At 65.4% G+C, this 19,567-nt stretch overlaps 2 protein-coding genes across 6 annotated transcripts; one reads left to right on the forward strand and one right to left on the reverse strand.

Moving 5' to 3' along the window:
* Positions 1-879: 879 nt before the first annotated feature.
* Positions 880-16,643, reverse strand: PALM (paralemmin). Of its 5 annotated transcripts, none has more exons than XM_042038104.1 (9): positions 16,225-16,643; positions 9,310-9,358; positions 8,228-8,308; positions 8,007-8,137; positions 6,705-6,822; positions 6,535-6,556; positions 6,209-6,298; positions 5,077-5,208; positions 880-3,735 (listed from the first exon to the last, which is right to left on the reverse strand). In XM_042038104.1, exons 1-9 carry the CDS (start codon positions 16,227-16,229, stop codon positions 3,170-3,172), a joined length of 1,194 nt encoding a protein of 397 aa, XP_041894038.1. In that variant the 5' UTR covers positions 16,230-16,643; the 3' UTR covers positions 880-3,169. The 5 variants fall into 5 exon arrangements, with proteins under 5 accessions (XP_041894038.1, XP_041893803.1, XP_041893884.1 ...); XM_042037869.1 differs by having other exon boundaries at positions 6,209-6,271; positions 16,225-16,335; XM_042037950.1 differs by lacking the exon at positions 5,077-5,208 and having other exon boundaries at positions 16,225-16,335.
* PRSS57 (serine protease 57) lies at positions 16,343-19,329 on the forward strand. Its single transcript, XM_042028647.1, has 6 exons — positions 16,343-16,591; positions 16,928-17,456; positions 17,562-17,715; positions 17,897-18,041; positions 18,545-18,805; positions 18,889-19,329. The coding sequence occupies exons 1-6, from the start codon at positions 16,343-16,345 to the stop codon at positions 19,066-19,068; spliced, it is 1,518 nt and encodes a 505-aa protein (XP_041884581.1). The 3' UTR covers positions 19,069-19,329.
* Positions 19,330-19,567: the final 238 nt, after the last annotated feature.

Raw genomic sequence — 19,567 nt, forward strand, 5'->3', positions numbered from 1 at the left:
AGGACCGTGGCACAGTGTCCTTGCTGCTCTCAGTGCCTGGATCTGGCTGGATCCCAGTGGAGTGGGCGACATTGCCAGTGCCCAGAACTGCCCTCCCTCCTGGCACAGGGTGTCACAGCCGAGCGGGCGATGCTGTGCCAGGACGCTCAGCCCCGCGCTGTGCCGGTGGCTGGGGCAGGACATCCCTGTCCTTGTCCTCTCTGCCCCCCACTGGGAGCCCCTCCCGGCCCCCCTGCTGCCTGAGCACAGCCCTGGTGTCAGGCAGACCCCGGCTCACCCCAGCTGAGGGTGCTGGGGGTCCCACTTACCCCTGCCCAGCCCCTCGGTGCCCCCGTTCCCACTCAGGGCTGGTGCTGGCTGGCCTGGGCACGCTGGTGCGCTGCGGCTGCCAGGCTGTTCTGCGTTTCCGGGCAGGTGAGCGGAGCCTGTTTTACCGTGGGGCTGAGCCAAAGTCCACAGGTGATGCCAAGGAGCCAGGAGCACTCCACGCCCGCTGCAGGGCGTGTGCTAGCACCCCGGCTGGCACCGGGCAGGGTTGAGGCCCCACCGCCCCAGGAAAGAGCCCTGGAATCCTGGCTCTGGGCAGAAGCAGGACCTGCACCAGCCTGGGGATGGACAGAGACCCACGGCCATGTGGTGATGGGACCTGGGGGCATCCAGGAAACTGGGCTGCCATGTCCCCTTTAGCTGGGCAGCATCACTCGTCATCCCTTTCCTCCCAGCATCCTGGGTCCCACATACCCCTTCCTCCCCACATCCTCTGCCCATGCAATGAAGGGGCAGCAGAGCCCATCCCTAACATCCCCATCCCAAACCTTCCATCCCCATCCTCCCAGGATCCCCAGCCCAGCCTCCTCCCACCCATCGGTGGCTCCAGGCTGGTTGTTCACACAGTTTATTTGCTCGGTTTGGGTGTTTTACAAACAACGGGGTGAGGGGGGGTGGGATGGGGAAGGGAATTCAAACGGCTTCGGCACAAGTGAAAAGCTTGGGGGCACGGGAAGTGCACTTCAGCAGAGCCGGGCAGGGGACACGAGGGCTGTGGGACGGGGCAGGGACGATGCCAGGCCCACCGCCCGCTCCTCTCACACCCCAGCCCTGGCCCGGGGGCCTGGTCCTGCTCCCCGCCGCCCCAGGGGCCGGATTGGGCTGGGGGTCAAAGTCAACCGCGGGGCAGGGGGTGCCAAGGGTGGGAGGGAGCCCCAGCTTGGGGCTGGGGAGATTGCAGGGCCCAGGGTGGGATGGGGTGGGTGGTGTTGGCCCCTGACATGGGATGGCAAGAGGTGACATTCCCCCCAGGACTATGGGGGCAGATGCCCTGTGGCATCCAGCCCGTGCCCTGCTCTGCAGTAGTGGGGCTCCAGCAATGCCCAGCAGTGGACGGGGCAGGAGAGGCCCCCCCTTCCCTGGCAGTGCCCTCCCAAAGCCCCCCTTCCCCAGCTCTGCCTCTCCCAGAGGCTGTGGTTGCCCGGCTGGGGTTTGGGACAAGGGTGGCACCACGAGCCCCCTCACTCCCCCAGCCCTGCAATGACTCTACTGGGGGGGAAAACTGCAGCCTGGGCGGTAACTGGGGGGCAACTGGGATGTCATGGGGATGGGGGGGGGTGTCACTGCTCACACAAGGGGAATGTGGGGGAAGGAAGGCCTTGGGGGAGCTGAGCCCCATCCCTGGCTGCTCGACCAGCCATGTCCTGGTGTGCTGGGCAGCATTGATGCTGCTCCACTCATGTTTTGGGGGATCCCTGGGGACTTGCCCAGCCTCACAGCAACAGGTACCCTCTCACACTCGAACAAGGATCTCTACCCTGGCTGGTGGCTCCTGGACAAGTGTCTGGGCGCTGCCAGCCCGGCTGCTGCAGCTCAGGGGCAGCTGATGTGGGCACTGGGTGCCAAAAACAACGCCCCCCCCCCCCCCGCCTGCCCCAGTTGGTCTCAGTGAGGAGGAAACGCTGGTGCTGGTGGTGAAATCCCCACTGAAGGGCTGGGGTGTGCGGTGGGGCAGCAGGGAGGCTGCCCTCTGTGGGACACCGGACCCCTGGCAGCTCCCAGTGCCAGTACTGGGGTGAACTGGGCTGCCCCACTTCCCTGGGGGACCCAATGCTGCAGCCCAGGACCCCAGAACGCGGCTCTGCGAAGCTGCTGCTGCTGAGCGGCAGAGGCAGGAAGGGGATGGGATGCTGGGCCACACTCCTGCTGCCACCAGGAAACACGGGAACCCCCACCCCATTCCTGTCCCACAGGGCTGGGCCCCGCCGCATTCCCCTTCCTTCTCTCGCTGCTGTTGCCCCAGGAGGACACGAGCAGTGGCCACAGCACAGTTCAGCCCCCTCGGCTGGCAGAGCCCAGCGGCACCGGCCGGCAGCTGAGACAGAGGAACGGCTGTCACTGCCAGCACCAGAGTGACGGGCTCCAACACGTGAAGCTGAGCCCGGGAGGAGCAGAGCAGGCCTGGGGACAGACTGGGTTGACCCTGCAGGAGCCCCACGTGGCCCCAGCCGTTACCACAGCTGAGTATCAGGGAGCTGCCCTCGAGGCCCTTCCCTTGCCTGGACACGCTCCATCCTTGTGTGAGGAGCCCGGGACCACAGGGATGAGGACGTGAGATGGAGCAGAGATGTCCATAGGCAGCCAGGGGGGAACAGACCCAGGCCTTTTCCCGCTGGAGAAGCGGATGATGGAGGCACAGAGGGAGGGGTTGGCACAGGGCTGGGTCCGATGCCCACCATGGGCTGGGCTAAGAGTGGGTCCCGCTGGTGGCGGCTCCCGGGGAGTCATCTACGGACACAGTGTCGTCCTCCGACCCCCTGCCCGGCGGCTCCATCCTACGACGGCGAGTGGGACAAGGTTGGTGACACAGGGAAAGGCCCCGGTGCCGGCAGCAGGTGGGGATGAGGCCGGGCCGTGGTGGGGTGGGCGCACTGGGACCCAGCCCTGCGCCCACTAATAAATTACCACAGGCAGCGCTGGTGGGGGGCAGCGCAGGGCTGGCATCGAGCAGATGGAGCGAGCGTTGCCACGGCCGTCACTCGCCGCTGCCCGCTGCGGCCCCATTGGCACCATGTTGGATCTCCCCGGTTCTGCAGAAAGAGGGTCTGTGTCCGGTGGGGGGGAAGCCCGGTGTGCCGGGCCTGGCGAGCAGGGGCCGGGGCGGAGGGGGCTCGGCGGGGGCTCACATCACTGTGCAGCACTTGCAGCGCTGCTTCTTCACGTCTGTCTCCTGCTCGGCCTCCTTGGCATCTGTGGCGTTGGCACCCGGCTTCTGCCCGCCCGCACCCTCCTCGCCCAGCGGCTGCGCAGCCGCTGGCTCCAGCGCGGTGCCGTTGGGCGGTGTGTGGTCCTTGTGTGCCGGCTCCGGCTTGCTCTCGGCGTCCTCAATCACCACCAGCTCTGCCTTGATGGTGCCCTCCAGCCCCAGCACCTTCTTGGTCTCGTTCTCATCCTCCACGTTCTGGTAGCCCATGAAGATCATGGTGACGGGCTGCTCCTGGCTGGGCTCCGTCCCCTCGCCTGGTGGCACCTTCGCTTGCAGCCCCGTGATCTCCCGCCGTGGCGTTGGCTTCTGGCTGCCCGGGGCGCTGCCACCCCCCATGCCAGCCTTGGCTGGGGTCTGGCGCCCGGCAGCTTCGCTCAGGGTGGCCTCGTCCGCCTTGTGCAGGAGCTCGTCGACCTCGGAGGAGCTGAGGGGGTGGGCCCCGTTCTGCAGGGCCCCGTCCTCGGCAGTCACCGCATGCACCACTGCGGGGACAAGAGAAGGGAGGGTGAGGGGGGCTCAGGATGGGGGCACAAGATGACCTGGCAAAGCTCCTGCTGGCATGACCCACTCAGCCCCGGCTCTTGTGTGGTCAGGGAGCAGCCCCTTCCCCTCTCCAAAGGTCCTGCCATTGAGGCTGGGACTCCCCACAGCATCCCAACCCTCCCCTCAGCGGACCTGCTGCCAGACCCTCTCTCATCACCTGGCTCCTGCCTGACAGCAGCCAGAGAGACCAAAATAAAAGCCCAATGCAAGGAGCTGTTCCCGAAGCCTCAGGCTCAGTGAGCCCTGCGGGAGCCGCGGCCATTTGCCAGGCCACTGACAGCCGGCCAAGCTGCCCATGGCGGGACGGCGTCTGCTGGCGCTCGGCTTGGCCAGAGCTGACGTGACGCTGTGTACCAGGTCACCCCTGCCCCTTCTGAGACCTCAGTGATGCTTGGCAGTTGCTGCCCCACCGTGTTCCCACCACCTCCTGCCACATCCACCAGGACCACTGCATCCGGTGGCCCTGTGCCTGGAGGAGCCGGGGCTCTCCCACCCCGGCGCGCTGTGCCGGCTGCTTGTGGCACCGGAGGGGGAGATGTGCGTCACGGCCAGAGCGGCCAAGGGCTTGTTGCATTTTCCACTCGACCTGGGGCATGACGTGATGGTCAGTGCAACTGCCTCAGTGGGCAGCCAGCGAGTGAGGGACAGTGGCCAGCCTGGCAGGGCCAGCATGGCCATGGCCACAGGGAGGGGGTTGAACGGGAGCGCTGCGCTGAGTTTTCCTTGAAGAGGCGGTTGGTCCACTCAACCACCACAGTTCCCAGTAAGAAGCCCCAATTCCATGGTTGGTCCTTGCCACCACGATGGTCCCTTGGGTTTCACCAGGCCCTTTGGAGCAGGTTCCCAGATGTTCCCAAAAGCAGGAGCTGCAGAGACCAGTCCCTGCTGCTGCACTTCCACCACACCCGTCAGCCACGCTCCCCGCTGCCAGCCTGTGGGACAGACCAGAGCGGTGCTAGTGCACCTTCCCTGCCCACAGGACAGGTTCCTGAGTCTTGGACACAACAGATCCTCTTCTCTGCTCTCCAGCAGTGCAGGGTCACGATGTGCAAACCAGGGCTGGCCCACCTGGACCATCCACACTATGCTGCCACGACGATCCTGCGATCCACTGGACTGCAGTCGGTGAGGGATTGCCCTCACAGAGCTGGTAAAGCTGCCAGGAGCAGCCCCCACACTTCCTCACCCTGCTGGGTGCCCGCTGGGATGTTCAGGTGGCCGCTCCCTCGTCCCCTGCCCTTGACTCCTGCCAGCGGCCAGCGGTGTGGGCTGGCCCGTACCTTTCAGCTCATCCTCGTACACTTTGACCCCCTGCAGACAGTGGTTCTGGGGGAGCATGGTGGTGCTGGACAGGACCTTGGTCTCCCCAGTTACTCTGTCCTTCTCCACTGTGATCTCCACCGAGTACATGGCTGGGACACAAAGAGGACAGCGCGCGTTACAGCGGCCCCGGCCCTCCCCGGCCCTTGCTCTGCGGCTGGCGGCGGGACGGCGCGTGGCAGTAGCGCTGTGGTGCTCAGCAGGGCTCAGTGGTGCTCAGCAGGGCTCAGCGGTGTTAGCAAGGCGGCAGCGAGGAGCGGTGAATGGCAGAGGCGGGTGCGACATCCCCGGCACATCCCTCCTCCCGGGACCCGCGGGACCGTTGCCATCCTGGTGCTGCTGGCATCACCTTACCTCCACGGCTGCTGTGGTTCTTGGGCTGAGCCATGTCCATCTGTCCAGCCAGTGAGCAGTGCTGGCCATGGGGCCCAGGCTGGGAGCCAGGTTCGTGCTCACAGAGGTGCAATCCCCACCGAGGGTGCTGGTGCTGGGACAGCCCCTCTGCCCCCATATGGGATGGGTGATTCTTGGCATCTCTCCTTCCTGCCAGTCCCTGCCAGCAGCGGGGTCCCCTCAGCCCTGTGCATGGTGCTTAGCTCCAAGGATCCCAAAACAGGCTCTGCTCCATGCTGGTGCTGTGGTCTGGTCTGAGCCACTGCCCCAAACCAGAGCAAACCCCTCCAGCAGCAGAGGCGGCTGCAGCCCCCCCAGCTCAGGCAGCCTGGCCCCGTGTGCCCTGTAGCTCCCTGTGGCAGCAGCCCCAGGGCCTCGCACAGGGTCAGCCATGCTGGCAGCCAACACTGCTGCCTCACCCCTGCACAGAGGAGCTGCAAACAGAGCAGGAAGGATGAAACTGGAGCAGGGACATGGAATGGGGCTGAGGTGGAGAGGCCCTGAGCCACGAACCAACCGTGGGGTGGAAGCAAAACCAAACCCTGTGATTGCAATGACGGATGTTCTCTGCCCTGGGCTTGGAAAGGCATCGAGCGGCACGGCAGGGAGCGGCTGCGGTGGCAGCGAGCCGAGGGCGGTGCGGAGGGGAGGGGGAAGCAGCCTGGAAGGAGCGCTCCTCCCAGGGCAGTGGGCACCTACCCGCCTTCATCATGTCACTGCCTTCCACTGCCTTCATGGGGCTGCTGGACACCCTCTTGTCAGCTGGAGATGGAGAGGAGAGACGACCCCCTGAGCCAAAACGATCGCCTGGTGTGCCCATGGGTCAGGCCCCAGGGAGGGCAGCGTGTACCCCTATGGCTGGTGCCTGGGATGGGCTCCCCCGCCGCAGGACACCACTGCCCGGGAGGGGACTTGGGGACAGGGCTCTTGTCTGTCTCTCCCCACCCATCTGGCCCCAGCCTTAGGGCAGCAGGAGGGGATGGTTGGCGCTGAACCATGGCTGAAGGGACTCAGGATTCACCTACCCTTAACTGTGCCCAGGGGACTCTGCAAAACAGAAGGGAGAGGTTATAGAGTTGCTGGGACCCGCCACAGACCCGCTGCCTGCACACCCACCACCCATCCATCCCCACCAGGGCCAGGGACCCCGAGCCCACTGCTGGCAGCCCTGCCCATGGGCAGCAGCCGTGCCCACCTTCTGCGCGTTGGGGACAGCCTCAGCCTTCTCCTCCTTGGCTGCTGCCTCTGCCAGGTTCTCCTTGGTCGAAGCCACTGAGCTGCTGTTCTCCAGCGTCTCCAGCTCCTTCTCCAGCCTGCAGGGAGAGTCAGGGCTGAGAGGCCGAGGGGAGCGTGGGACAGGTAGCTGTGGCGCAGGCAGCCACAGCAGACCTGTGAACACAGGCCAGTGACACAGTACGGGGGAGAGGAGAAACGCAAATTGTCCCCGGGCTCACGGGGTGCAGGGAGAGAGAGGCTCTGGCATGGCTGTCACTGTCTCTTTGCAGGAGAAAAGCCAATGGGCTCAGCACCAAGTGGATGGCAGAGACCCCGCCGTGGGCACTGGGCAGGGGGACTGACCCCTGCACACTTGTGGTCCCTCACTTGGTGGCCAGAGCGAGGCTGCTCCATCATCGTTCTGCTCCCGCACGTGTCACCCAAAACCTGGTTGAGCTTTCCATGAGGGCAACCTCCTGTTTCCAGCCACAGCCTGGCAGCACAGCCCCACTGGGATGCAGCAGAAGTCCGGGGAGTCCCCATGCATTGGCGCGGCAGCAGCTGCCCCCGGCAGAGCTCCCCCGGGCTCCTCACACGGCGCCGGCGGAGGAATGCACCGCGCCATTAGCCGGACACAAAGGCCCCTTCGTGCCTGACCCTTCTCTGCACCGATGCTCGGTAATTAGCGGCACCACCGTGACTGATTGCATTCCTGCTGCGCTGCCGGGACACCTCCGAGCCGGGGCTCCGGGCCCCCGCCTGCGGCTGCCCAGGGACAAGGGGGCTGGGCAGGGGCTGAGGCATCTCCCTCTCAGGCTCCCCCCCTGCCCCTTTTCAAGGGCTGAGCCACCACGATGGGGACAGAAGGCTGTGGGAGGCAGCACCCTGCCATCACGGGGGCTGGGCACCAAGCAGCCCCCCGGGGATCCCAGCCTGAGGCCCCCCACCCTGTGGCTCCCACTGATACCTGACGCAGAGGCGGAGCACAGCTGGGGATCTCCATGCTCAGAGGGGCCGCAGGGCTGGACAGGCTCTGGGTCTGGCTGCAGCCCCTGGACAAAAGCTGGCAAGAACCCAGCCAGGGTTCAGGGTCCAGGATGAGCCCTGGTAGCACCGTGGGGGCACCTCTTCTCTCAGCAGCTCCAAGCTCAGCATACCCTGCCTTGTGCCCAGCACATGGGATCCACCTGAATCTCAGCACCCGCCTGCCCAGGGGTCTCTGAAGGGACGCAGGTTCTCTCTAACTGCACCCCAACATCTGGCTCCACACCTGCCCCATTACCTCTGGATGGTTTCCTCCAGCTCCTTGGTCTTCACCTCATCCTCCTGCATCTGTTTCTTCATGGCCTCTTCCTCCTCGGAGGCAGAGGCTGGGGCCCCCTCCAGGAGCCATCTCTCCCGCAGAGCCTTGGACTGGGGAGCAGAAGGGGGTCACGGTCCTGCCCTCCCCAGCCGGGGGCTCCCCGGCGCAGAGGCAGCCTGGGGGTCCCGGGGGAACCTCACCTTGAGATGCTGCAGCTGCCGCCTGTCATCCTCGAGCTGCCGCCTTTTGTTCTCGATCTCCGTCTGACGCTTCCGCTTCTCCTGGAGGGACGGGAGCGGCGGAGCCGGGGTCGGCGAGGGGAGGGGATGGGCACCGGGCATGGCCGGGCAGGGAGGAGCGGGGCCAAGGGGCTGCCCTTGGGGACAGGGATTTTCGAGACCAGCCTTGGGAACACCCCACGGTATCACGTCCCTGCCCTCTCCGGGACAAACTGAGGCACTGAGGGCATAGGGAAATTGGGGCAGAGCCTGGGCTCTGTTCACCATCTCAAAATGTCACCTTCCCCTCGGCCGGCCCCACTGAGCGAGCTGCCAGCGCGGGGGGAAAGAGCCCCCGCGGCCTCTACCTCGTCCGCCCCCCCTCCGCCACCCGTCCTGGGGCTGCTCCAGATCATTTCAGCAGAGTCAGACCCAGCCCGGACGCGTCACCCGGCGCTTTCTCCTCTGGTCCAGAACAATTTGCCCTTTGTGCGGCCGAGATCGGCCGGTTGCCGGCTGGGCTGGGCTGGGCAGTGGGGCTGCCGTGGGGCAGGGGTGGGCAGGGGAGCTGCCATGGGACAGCAGTGGCTTCAACCAACCCTGTGCCCTGCTCTGTGCTGGGAGGGGTTGCTCAGCGCAGCCCCCGACTGCTCGCTAATTAATGTAATTACTAGTGCCCATGACGGGCATGGCTGGATAGCACCATCCTCAGCCCTTCCTGGGGAAGGGGGGGGGGGAGAATCATCACTCATTTCCCTCACTTGGGGCTCGTCAAGGCGCTGCTTCGTTAATTAAACCTCCCAGCTGCCTGTTGCTTGCTCTGTCCCTGTTTCAACCGTGCAGCCAAGCCGTGCCGGCTCTGACACCCCAGGAAGAGCCCCCACAGGGACACACTGGCACAGGCCATTCTGAGTCCTCATTCAGCTGCTGGGGACCCCCGGTCTGGGGCTGAGCACCTGCACCAGCTCGCCTGCACCTGCACCCTCCTCCCCGCTGGTGTCTGCCCCATGTGCTGCAGGCGATGGCTTGGGGATGTGGGGACGCTGGCCTGAGCAGGGACTCACCGCGATGGCCTGCAGCCTCTCCTGCTGAAGGGTGCTGGCCTCCACGACCCTGCAGAGAGCAGAGAGTAGCAGTGAGGGGTGACACCAGCAGCAGGTGACTGGGACAGCATGCAACCAGCAAACCAGACTCTGTGGCACACAAAGGTTGAGCCCTTCCCTTCCACCGGCCGTTTCCTCCATGCTACCCTTGAGCCAAGTACCCCTCACCTGCATGGCTCCTCCAGGCACCCCTTGGTCCCTGTCCTTCCCAAATCCCCCGGGACAGGCGCCTTGCCCAGCACCTGGAGGACTCATCTCATCCGGACCCACTCCTGCCGTGGCGCAGATGGAAACCGTGACCACGGAGGGGCTGGAGCGGGACGCTTCTGGCCGCCCCTGCGTTCCAATCTGGCTCACGCTTTCCATTCCAAGCCCGTTCTTGGCTGCTGACACCTTTCCCGGACAGTGACCTTTGCGGGCTGCACACACAGGCACACGCACACACATGTGCACAGACACACTCAGACACACACATGACAACAGGCTCTGCTCCCGATGGCATCCGTGTTCCAGGCCCAGCACCTGCCTCTGCAGCACGGGCTGCCACAGCCGTGCCAGGGATGCTGCCGGTGGCAGCCGCCTCTCTGGCCCCGTACAGCTCTGCCAGGTGCACCCAGCCCTGGAGTGCTGCAAGGAGGGGTCGTCCCCCATCCCCGCAGCCACCTGCCCATGTACCCGCCTTCCTGTGTCCCCGTGGTGTGGTGACCCAGGCCAGTCCAACCAGCAGCACAGCCCCCGGGGCCTGGCAAGAGCCCCCGCACCACGGAGCACCAGGTGCAGGTTCAGTGCCGGGAGCCGCAGCGGGGCTGGGGTGGCTGGTGGGGCCGGCTGGGACCAGGATGCTCCAGCGCCACAGGAGCCGCTGGCTGCTCGCCAGACGGTGCTAACGAAGTGCTTAAGCTGTGGCAGTAATTAGGGTGGGAGGCGCTGAGGTATTGTCAGGCGATGGATCATCTCCACTTGCTTCCTAGCAAGGGTCAGAGAGGTGGACTCCGCGCTCCCAGGAAGGGAGTTTGCCGAAGATGGTTTTACACACAGGGTGGGCTTGGAGTGGTGAGCTCCACGCATGACACCCTGGGCTCTGATCTCACATGCCAGCCACATGTGTGTGCCCTCACACGGGCTTTGCCACAACTCAAACGGGCTCTGCAGGGTGAGAGGAGCCCCTGCCCCCGCCCGCTCCCTCCTCAAAGCCAGCAATTAACTGGGAGCTGCTCAGAGCTGCCGTCCTCCCCTCACCCCACACCCTGGGGATCCCTGCGATGCGCAAAATCCAGGCCAGGAAAACAAACCGGGAAGGTGTCGCTTTTGTGGTGGTTATTTTCGTGCTGTTTGCAGCGACGCTGTGACTGTCCACCGGTGCAGGCACCACTCGCACACCCGCGTGTCCTGTGTGTCCCTCACCAGCCCCACAGATCCAGGGCTGCCTTTCATCGTGGGCTCCCTCCTGGCGTGGGGCCACAGGTCCCCTCAGTCCAGCCCTTGGCACCCCACACTCGCAGGGCGTTGAACTGGGCCCTGTTTCTCTCTCGGATCTTGCTCTGTTCCATGGATCCAAACTTTTACAGCATTCCTGAAACATTCTGTTCTGCTTTTCCTCCCTCCTCCATCCTCTTTATTTTCCATTATTTGCTACAGTCTCCACATTCCCAGGTCAGACGCCAGGAATCTTCCTGGCCCAGGGAGAGACGCAAAACAGGCTGGATGCCCCTTGCTGCAGTCTCCCAGCCTGCTCAGCCCCTGCCCTGGGGGCTCTGATCCATCGAGGGGGCCTGAGCGGGGATCACCCCGGCACCCCCAGTCCCTGCCTGCTGGGACCAGGCACTGAGGTAGAGGCAGAGGGTCCCACGCTCCCCAACAGCCCCAGCCTGCCTGCCATGACCTGTCTCTGGGGGTCGGTGTGATGGGGCCCCGCTGCCGCCGGCCCCAGTGACTGATGGAGGCGGTTCCCTGGCAATGGTTCCCTGGCAACAGCGCCATGGCAACGGCGCTATGGCAACGGGCGAGTGCCGAGGGGATGTGGGGGGATACTTGTGGTGGCAGAGGGACCAAGGGGCCCCCCGGGGCTGGGACGCCGCTCCTCAGGCCTGGCACCCCGGCAGCACTGGCGGGCCAAAGCCGTGGCATCACTGGGGCCTCCTTAGGGGGTTCTGGTGCTCCCAAACCATCCTGGGTGCCAGGAAGGGTGGGAAGGTGATCCTGGGGCTGCTGAGCTCCTCAGGAACCACCAGCCCAGACAAGGAGCAGGGAGAAGGAGCAGGGACATGGGGGATGATGCCCTGGGAGCTCCCAGCAGCAGTCCCCAGCGCCGAGGCTGGACCCACACACACACGTGAGCGCACACGCGCCCGTGCACGCGCCCACGCTCTCCCTTGGCTCTCCAGCTCTTTCCAGCCCTGCTGATGCTGCCGTTTCCCACCATCACAAGGGAAGCCCGTGACCTTTTGTCTCCTCCCACCTGACATGAAACAATAATGTTTATTTGCCTTCCTCTGTTTTTTCCCATTAGCTCATCCAAATGTGCGAAGAGCCGTTTCAAGCTGCTCCTCTGCCCTCCTGACCTCCGCTCCCTCCCCACCCGCTCAGCTCCAAGCTGGGGGAATGCAGGAGAGCGCCCTGCATGGGCACCACCCCTGCACAGGCCCCGGGTCTGTGGTAAAGGCGGCAGTGGAGGGATCAGCACTGATTTACAGCACCGTTCCCATGCCAGGAGCCGGGCCCCTCGGCCGGGCCCGGAGAGACGCGGCCGTGGGGAGGCTGCAAAGCTCTGTCACAAAGCCACGAATAGCGGGGCCGGGATCGAACGCCCCCGATGGCAGGCGCGGGAGGGAAGGGAGGGGAGGGGAAGGGAGGGGAGGGGGCTGCTGCAGCCGCCCGGGGGCCGCCATGCATCGACCATGAAGGCAAATGCATCAGCGGCAGCGGCAGCGGCGACGGCGAGGACGGCCAGAAATCGAGCAGCGTGCCCAGCACAGGGTCGGGACCCTGCTCAGGTCCTGGGACGGGGCGGGGGGCTGCTCCTGCCCTGCCCCACAGTGTGGCTGCCTCCCCCTGCGGCTGCTGCATCACCCCAGCGCCCATCCCACTCCTTCCCACTCCTTCCCGTGCTCCCACTGCCTGCGCAGCCCGAGCCATCGCCGCTGTCCGGGGAGGGGACAGGGACGGAGGGAGGCGGGGGGAGGAGATGGCAGCCCCAGGCTACCGAAAACGCAGATGCATTAGAGCAAGCGGAGCTGCCTGATTGATTCTTCGGGCTGAGACGTGGGCTGGGAGTGCCAGGAGAAAATGGATTCCATGAATATTTGATGAACGGAGGCTTGGGGAGGGAGTTTGATTGGAAAATTACAGATCTTTCAAACAATGGTTCAAGTGCCCTCCAAACACTTGGGTTTCCAGCTCCCTTCCAGTTAGAGGAGCAAGGCTTCACCAGGAAACTCCCCCCACGATTCATGAATGAGAGTGGAGCTGGCCGCTCCCCACACCCGGCAGCACCAGCTGGCCAGGATGGGCAGTCCTAGCGCTGGCCAGGATGAGGCACCTGTCTCCTGTCACCAGCCATCGCTGGGTTCCTGTTCTTGCGTGGCAGCGTGGTTTTCCACAGCAATGCCATGAACACAGGCACACATGATGTTCCAAGGAGCCAGCAGGAACATGGATCCTGGCACAGGCACCCCTGTGAGCCCTGACACCCACAGGGAGCTCAGTCCTCGGCACCAAGCCCAGGGGCTGGGCCCAACCCACATCCAGCCACGCTCCACCAGGAAACACCTGTCTGGAGCAGGATCCACCCGGCTCCTCTCCCTCCTCCAGGCTCATCCTTGCCCCTGATGGTGGCTTCTGTCTGGGACCTGGGGGCTGCTTGTCTCCGGATGGAGTGAAGAGACTCAGGAATCTGGGCTGTGCCTCCAGCCCCAGTCCTGGCGCCTCCACTCAACCCTGTCCCAGGGCACAGCACCTCCTCAGCTTTCCTCTGGCACCTCCACTGCTGGAGCCCCGGCACGGCTCCCAGCACAGCTCCTGGCACAGCGACAGCCACATGAACCCCCACCCCCCCAGGGAAAGGGGCTGTTTCTGGCCAGGAAGCAGGAACACTGACACCGGTGGCTTCCCAGGAAACCTGCTCCAGCTCCTGCCAGCAAGGCAGGTCCAGCTGAGAGGCCCCGTCTTGTAGCTGAACTCTGAACCCCCATGATCTGCCAGCCCCAAGCAGGGCTGGGTGCTGTTGTGGGGCCATCTCTGGTGGAGATTTATGGCCTCCTCTAGGACAGCTGGGAAGGGTGACAGTGCCGCTCCTCTGGCTGCACACGGGGACAGGACAGACCTGACCCCTTCTGGCTCCCTGCACATGGCCAGGAGGCAGCGGGGTCTGGCCTGGGTTTCACTTCTCCCTGGATGCCAGCAGAGAGCAGGGTCTTGAGTCCTTTCCCAAAGGACGCATGGGTTATTTCTCAGGTAGAAATCTCCCTCCTTCCCCTGGGTGCAAATGTCAGCTTCGGATCAGGGTTGGGAAGGCAGGACCAGAAGAGCCCTCTCTCCAAGGAGACCCTCAAAGCCAAGGGGAGAGCAGCAACTGAGACAAACCACCAGAGCAGCCAGATGTGAGATGCAGGATCTCCAGCTGCTCATGAACACTTGACAGCAGTGGGAGCAGAGGGCACACGAGCAGCTCCAGTGGGACCAGCCCAGCCTTTACCAGAGTTGGAAAGTTTCTGCCAAACCCCCCTGGGCACCAGTGGATTGTGGCAGCCAGGACCCTCCTCCAACTACAGCTGGTGCCAAGGAAAAACGGGAGCCAAGGCAAAGGCAGCAGTGCCCGCCCCAACACCCGTTGGCTGCCGGGCCAACAGCAGGGCAGCACCTCGCCATGTCCCCAGCTGTCCTGGGATCCTCCTAATCCTCCAGCCCCACGGCCAGGCTCTGGAGCTGAGTGGCTGGGGGGGTTGTGTTGTTTTGCTTTGTGGCTGTGCCCCTCACCCGGGGTCACTCGCGGAGTTTCACTCAAAAGAAAGAGACATTGGCAGGTCCAGTGTATGGAGCGGGCAGGGAAAAGCCTTTGCACCACTCCACGGGTGCAAATGAGGTGCTGGGAGGGTCGGTTCAGAGCGGGGTGAAGGGCAGCGTGTGGAGCACAAGGGCAGGAGCCACCATCCTGTCTGGCACCATCCCCCACCTCCACCCCAGCCCTGGATGCCTCAGGAGAGCCCGAGTCCAGCCCGGCAGCTCCTCACCCCCTCCCCAGGGCACGTCACACCCCTCGGCTCTGCCCTTCCCCTGGCTGCTGCCTTTTGGCAAATCACGCACGTTTTCCTCCCCAAAGAGGCTCTTTCCTGCAGGGACTGAGGAGCCGTGGAGCTGCCCGAAGTCGTGGCCCTGCCTTGGCCAGCTCTCCGGCCCCTCCAGCAGCACAGGGAGCACTCTGCCTCCTCAGTCCCGCAGCTGCTGCACCCCAATCTCCAAATCATCCCCACATCCCCACTGGTGCCCCCAGCTCAGTTCCAGCCCCAAATCAGCCAGAGCCCACCCTGGCCCCAGGACACCCCCACCCCTTGCCAGTGCCCCATGGCTTCTTGGGGCTCCCAGGTGGGAGACAGGCAGTGGCGAGAGGGACCTGTTGAGCACGCGTTGTCTCGGTAGCCAGTGGTAAGTGGATCAGTGCAAGGTGAGGAGCAGAGGGTGGCTGACCCCGAGCTGGCTGGGTGCCCTAGGAACCCCCAGTGCCAAACCCAGGCGGTGCTGGGGTGTTCGCCACGGTGGGGATCAGAGCCACGGGAGGGAAGGAGAGGCCTGGGTGAGACAGGGCCAGCACTGGCTTGAGTACCTCGAGCAGCCACCCAGCCCTATGCCCTCCTGGCACCAGCTGCTGGTGTCCCTGAGGGGCAAAACCAGCACACGGGTAGGACAGTCTCTGACCACAATCCCCTAGTGGCCTCTGCCTGCTCCGTCCTTCCCCCACCCGCCCGGCTCCAAGCTCCCAGCGACCGGGCAGGGCCCCACCGCAACACACAAAGGATGAGGCCGGGGTCGGAGAGTGTCCATCTGTCCAGACTTCTCCGGTGGGACCCGGCTCATGAGGATCCCCTGGCCACAGCCGGGTCCCTGGGCAGGGGCTGGGGGTGCAGTGCAGGGAGGGGTCCGCAGCTCTTGCCACCCACTCACCCCACCACACGCAGCAGCAACAACAGGTTCAAAACACAAAAATAAACGCCCTCCCCACCCCCCGCTTCCTGCACCGCTGCCAGCCCCGACACCCCCCGCACCCTCTGCACCCCTCGCACCCTCACCGGGGCCTCTGCTGCTGCCCCCCGAGCCGGCGCTCCAGCACCCCACGGCGGGGCAGGGACCAGGGAGGGGCCGCACCTGCTGAGCGGCACTGGGGGGAAGGAGGCCCCGGAATCGGGGTCCCGAGCCCCAGAACCGAAGGGATGGGAGCCCCCGGTATTGGGGTCCTGAGCTTCAGTATCTGGCGGGATATGAGCCCCCAGTTTTGGGGTCACAAGCCCAGGCATTGGGGGGATGCGAACCTCACCCCCGGTTTTGGGGTCCCAAGCCTCAGCATAGGGGGGATACAAACCTCTAGTATTGGGGTCCTAAATCCCCAGAATCAGGGGGATGCGAGCCTCCGGTTTTGGGGTGCTGAGTCCCCAGGAGCTGGGGGATATGAGACCCCAGGTTCGGATTGCCCAGCCCCGGCATCGGGGGTGTACGAGCCCCCGGTACGAGCTCCGTGAGTCGGCGGAGCGAGCTTTCCGCAGCCCCGGCGCGGGGGTCCCGAGCCCCGGCCCCCGCTCCCCCCTCCCCGGTACTGCGGTCTCGGCCGGCGGGGCCCGAGCGGACCGCGGCCCGGTGCCGGGGTCCCGGCGCGGCTCCGGTACTCACTCCATGGTCCCGGCGGCGGCTCCGGCGGGAGTGGGGGGTGGCGGAGCGGAGCCGGCGGCCGCCGGCGTCCCGGCGCTCAGGGCCCGGCGGGCGGCGGCATCCCCGGCGGGGCTGCGGGATGCGCAGGGATGTCGGGACCGCGCCGGTGCTCCCGCCTCCCTCCCGCACAGCTCCGTCTGCCGGGCGCGCCCCGCCACTGCCGCCGCCCATCTCCGGCCTCGGGGCGCGCCGGGGTTTCGTCTGCTCCTGGGGGTCCCAGGCGGGTCCCGGCCCGCCACTGCCGCCACCCATCGCCCGGCCTCGGGGACCCCCGGAGCTGTGGCTGCTGCTGGGGATCCCGAAGCGGGTCCTGGCTGTGCAGTGCCCGGTGCGGGGCGGGTTGGAGGGGCTGCATTCACAGCCGCTCCGTGTGTAACCTGTCAGTGTGTAACCCCCTCCTGTGAATGCAGCCGCTCCACGCTGCCCCACTCCAGGAACCACCGACTCTTTGCTCCCCCCTTTCCGCTCCCCCATTTCCCAACCCAAGGGCCACAATGGGCAAACTGCCACAGGAAGCCCTAAGCCACCCTCCGTTGGGAAATCTGCCCGCTGCCGGCCAAGAGCTCTGCACTTGGCTCCAGAGCAAGCCTGGCCCTGCCGTGGGGGTCAGCATGTTCCCCCACTCCCATGCTCCTCACCCCCTGCACCCCTTTTTGCGCTCCAGGTTGGTGCAGAACAGAGGGAGGAAACTGCCCCTCTGCCCACAGCACCATCCCAGAGCCAGTGGGGCTCTGGCGGGGCTGAAAGAGGCCTTGGATGGGAGCACAGCACAGTCCCTGCGTTATCCACGGCAGTCCCGGGGACACTGTCATGTCTGGGAGATGTCCTGGGGCCCCGCTGCTGCCACCTCCCTGCGGAGAGGGGTTTCATCCCACTTAGCTCAAGGCACAAGAGGAGTCAGGGCCGAGAAGCTGCTCCGCTCCCCATCTCCCACTCCGGGGGAAGCCGCACGGAGCTGCCAGGGCCCCCCATCCCCCGAATTGCACAAAGCAGCAACATCCTGAGAGGAGGAAGCAGGAGGGAACTACCCGCCCACATCCCAAGGCTCAGCCCCTGGAGGGATTTAAGCACCCCCACCCCGAGCAGCCCCAGCAGCGGTGGCAGTGGCCCGCTCTGTGCCACCATGGTCACAGCTGGGCTCTTCATCCTCAGCCTGGGAGGCTCCATCCTGCTCCCAGCTCTGGCCCCGGCAGGTAATGGGACAGCTGGGGTGCTAGGGCAGGCTCCCAGGGTGGGAGATAGGAACCCTGGACTCCCCCGTGGTACAGGGGAGGCCAACGATCACCTGCACCCCCCAGGCACCCAGGGGAGCCAGATCATCGGGGGAAAGGCGGCAGTGCCCCATTCCCGCCCCTTCATCGCCTCCATCCAGATGGACGGGCAGCACATCTGCGGGGGCTTCCTGGTGTGGCCCAAGTGGGTGATGACAGCTGCCCACTGCCTCATTCCCAGGTGAGCCTTGTCCCCACGTGGGACATGTGCCCCCCTGGACATGGTGCGGCCCCTTAGCACCAATAACCCCATCCCAAGGGGTTAAGCTGCCCCCTCCCACCTGTGCCCCCGTGAGTCCCCCAGCCATCCCGCCCTCCCCGATGGCCACAGCAGCGCCCTCTCAGCACCCCCCTGGCTGCAGGCGCAGCCCCTCGGTGCGTGTGGTGTTGGGAGCCCACCGGCTGCAGGAGCCCGAGGCATCCCAGCAGGTCTTCAGCGTGGCCGAGTCCATCGCCCACCCACTCTACAACCTCCGTGCCGTGGACAACGACATCCGCCTGCTCCGGGTGAGTCTGCACCGGGCACCCAGCAGCCGGGCAGAGGGATATCCCACAGCCCTGGGGTGCGAGAGGGAGGTGGGGTGTCCCACAACCCTGGGGCACCGGGAGGGAGGTGGGGCGTCCACGACCCCGGAGCACCGAGAGGGAGGTTGGGTGCCCCACGGCCCCAGGGCACCGGGAGGAGGTGGGGTGCCCCACGAGGGGCCGAGCCGACACTAGATGTCAGTGCTTCTCCGGAGAAGCAGGACCGCGCCATGGGGTGTGATAGAGGCACTGAGGACACACCGACTCTGTCGGGATCGGCAGCTCTCGGGCAGCCAGTCTCTGCAGCAGACTGGGACCAGTGCAGAGGGGCTGACAGGGAGGGACCCAGCCTCTGAAGAGGGAAGAGCAGGGCTGGGGGGTGTCAGCAGGAGCAGTGAGCTGGGATGCGAGGGAGAACCAGGCAGGAGCAGCTGGGGGGCTCTGCCCCAGCAGCAAAGCCACCCCCACCCTCGCTGCCCACCCAGCTGAACAGGTCGGCCACGCTGAACGAGTTCGTGAAGCGGATCCGCCTGCCCTCACCACACATCGACCTGAAGCCCGGCACTGTCTGCTACGTGATGGGCTGGGGGGACACCTCCAACTTTGGAGACCAGCCCACCGAGCTGATGGAGACCAACACCACCATTGTCAAGCGGAGCCTCTGCCGGACGCTGTGGAGGGGCAAAGTCTCAGCCAACATGCTGTGCGGGGCCAGCCGCAACACCACGCTGCAGGGCGTCTGCGCCGTGAGTGCACCCCTGGCCCCGTGCCCCACGCTGGCCCCCACTGGGAGACCCTCAGTTCTCCCTCCCACCCCCTCATTTTGCAGGGTGACTCCGGGGGACCCCTGGTCTTCAAGAAAAAGGTTTATGGCATCGTCTCATTCTCTGGGGAGAGATGTGGGGACCGCCGCTTCCCTGACATCTACACCAAGATCTCCAACTACATTGACTGGGTGCATCACATTGTGCGAGGGTCCCGCCATCGGAAGGGGTGGCTGAAGCCCTAGTGTGGCTGGGAGGGAGTCCGGGAGGCAGGCAGGCTGTGGGAAGAGGGGCTGAGACGTCTCATGGGAGGGGAGAAGAGGGCTAGAACTTCCACGTCCTCCAGCTCTGGCAGGGCTGGGAGCTGATACTCCGGGTTCCTTGACCCAGATCAGGGCAGGAGCCCCCCTCTGCCCATTGTCCCCCCTAAGCTGCACCAGAAGCCCCTCGTTCATCCTCTCACAGTGGCGACGTTTACCTTCCTCAATAAACCCTCAGTCCCCATCCCACTGCTCCCCCTCTGTGTTTTGGTCCCCCTGACTTGTCCTGGGCACGGGTGGGTGGAGCAGGGAGTACAGGAGGAAGGAAGGGAGTGCAGCCTCCACCCAGGACCAGGCCCTGCCCCAGAGGAGCCAGGATCTGCATCCAGGTGCTGCCACTCCAGCAGCATCCCCAGCTGCCTTCCCGCCGGGGTGTGGCTCCCCATCCCGTCCCACCCCGTCTCATCCCATCCCGCCTCATCCT

The sequence above is a fragment of the Corvus kubaryi genome, unplaced genomic scaffold, assembly GCF_017639235.1.
Source record: "Corvus kubaryi isolate FWS band 111438036 unplaced genomic scaffold, C.kubaryi_AGA036_p1.0 121, whole genome shotgun sequence".
NCBI lineage: Eukaryota > Metazoa > Chordata > Aves > Passeriformes > Corvidae > Corvus > Corvus kubaryi.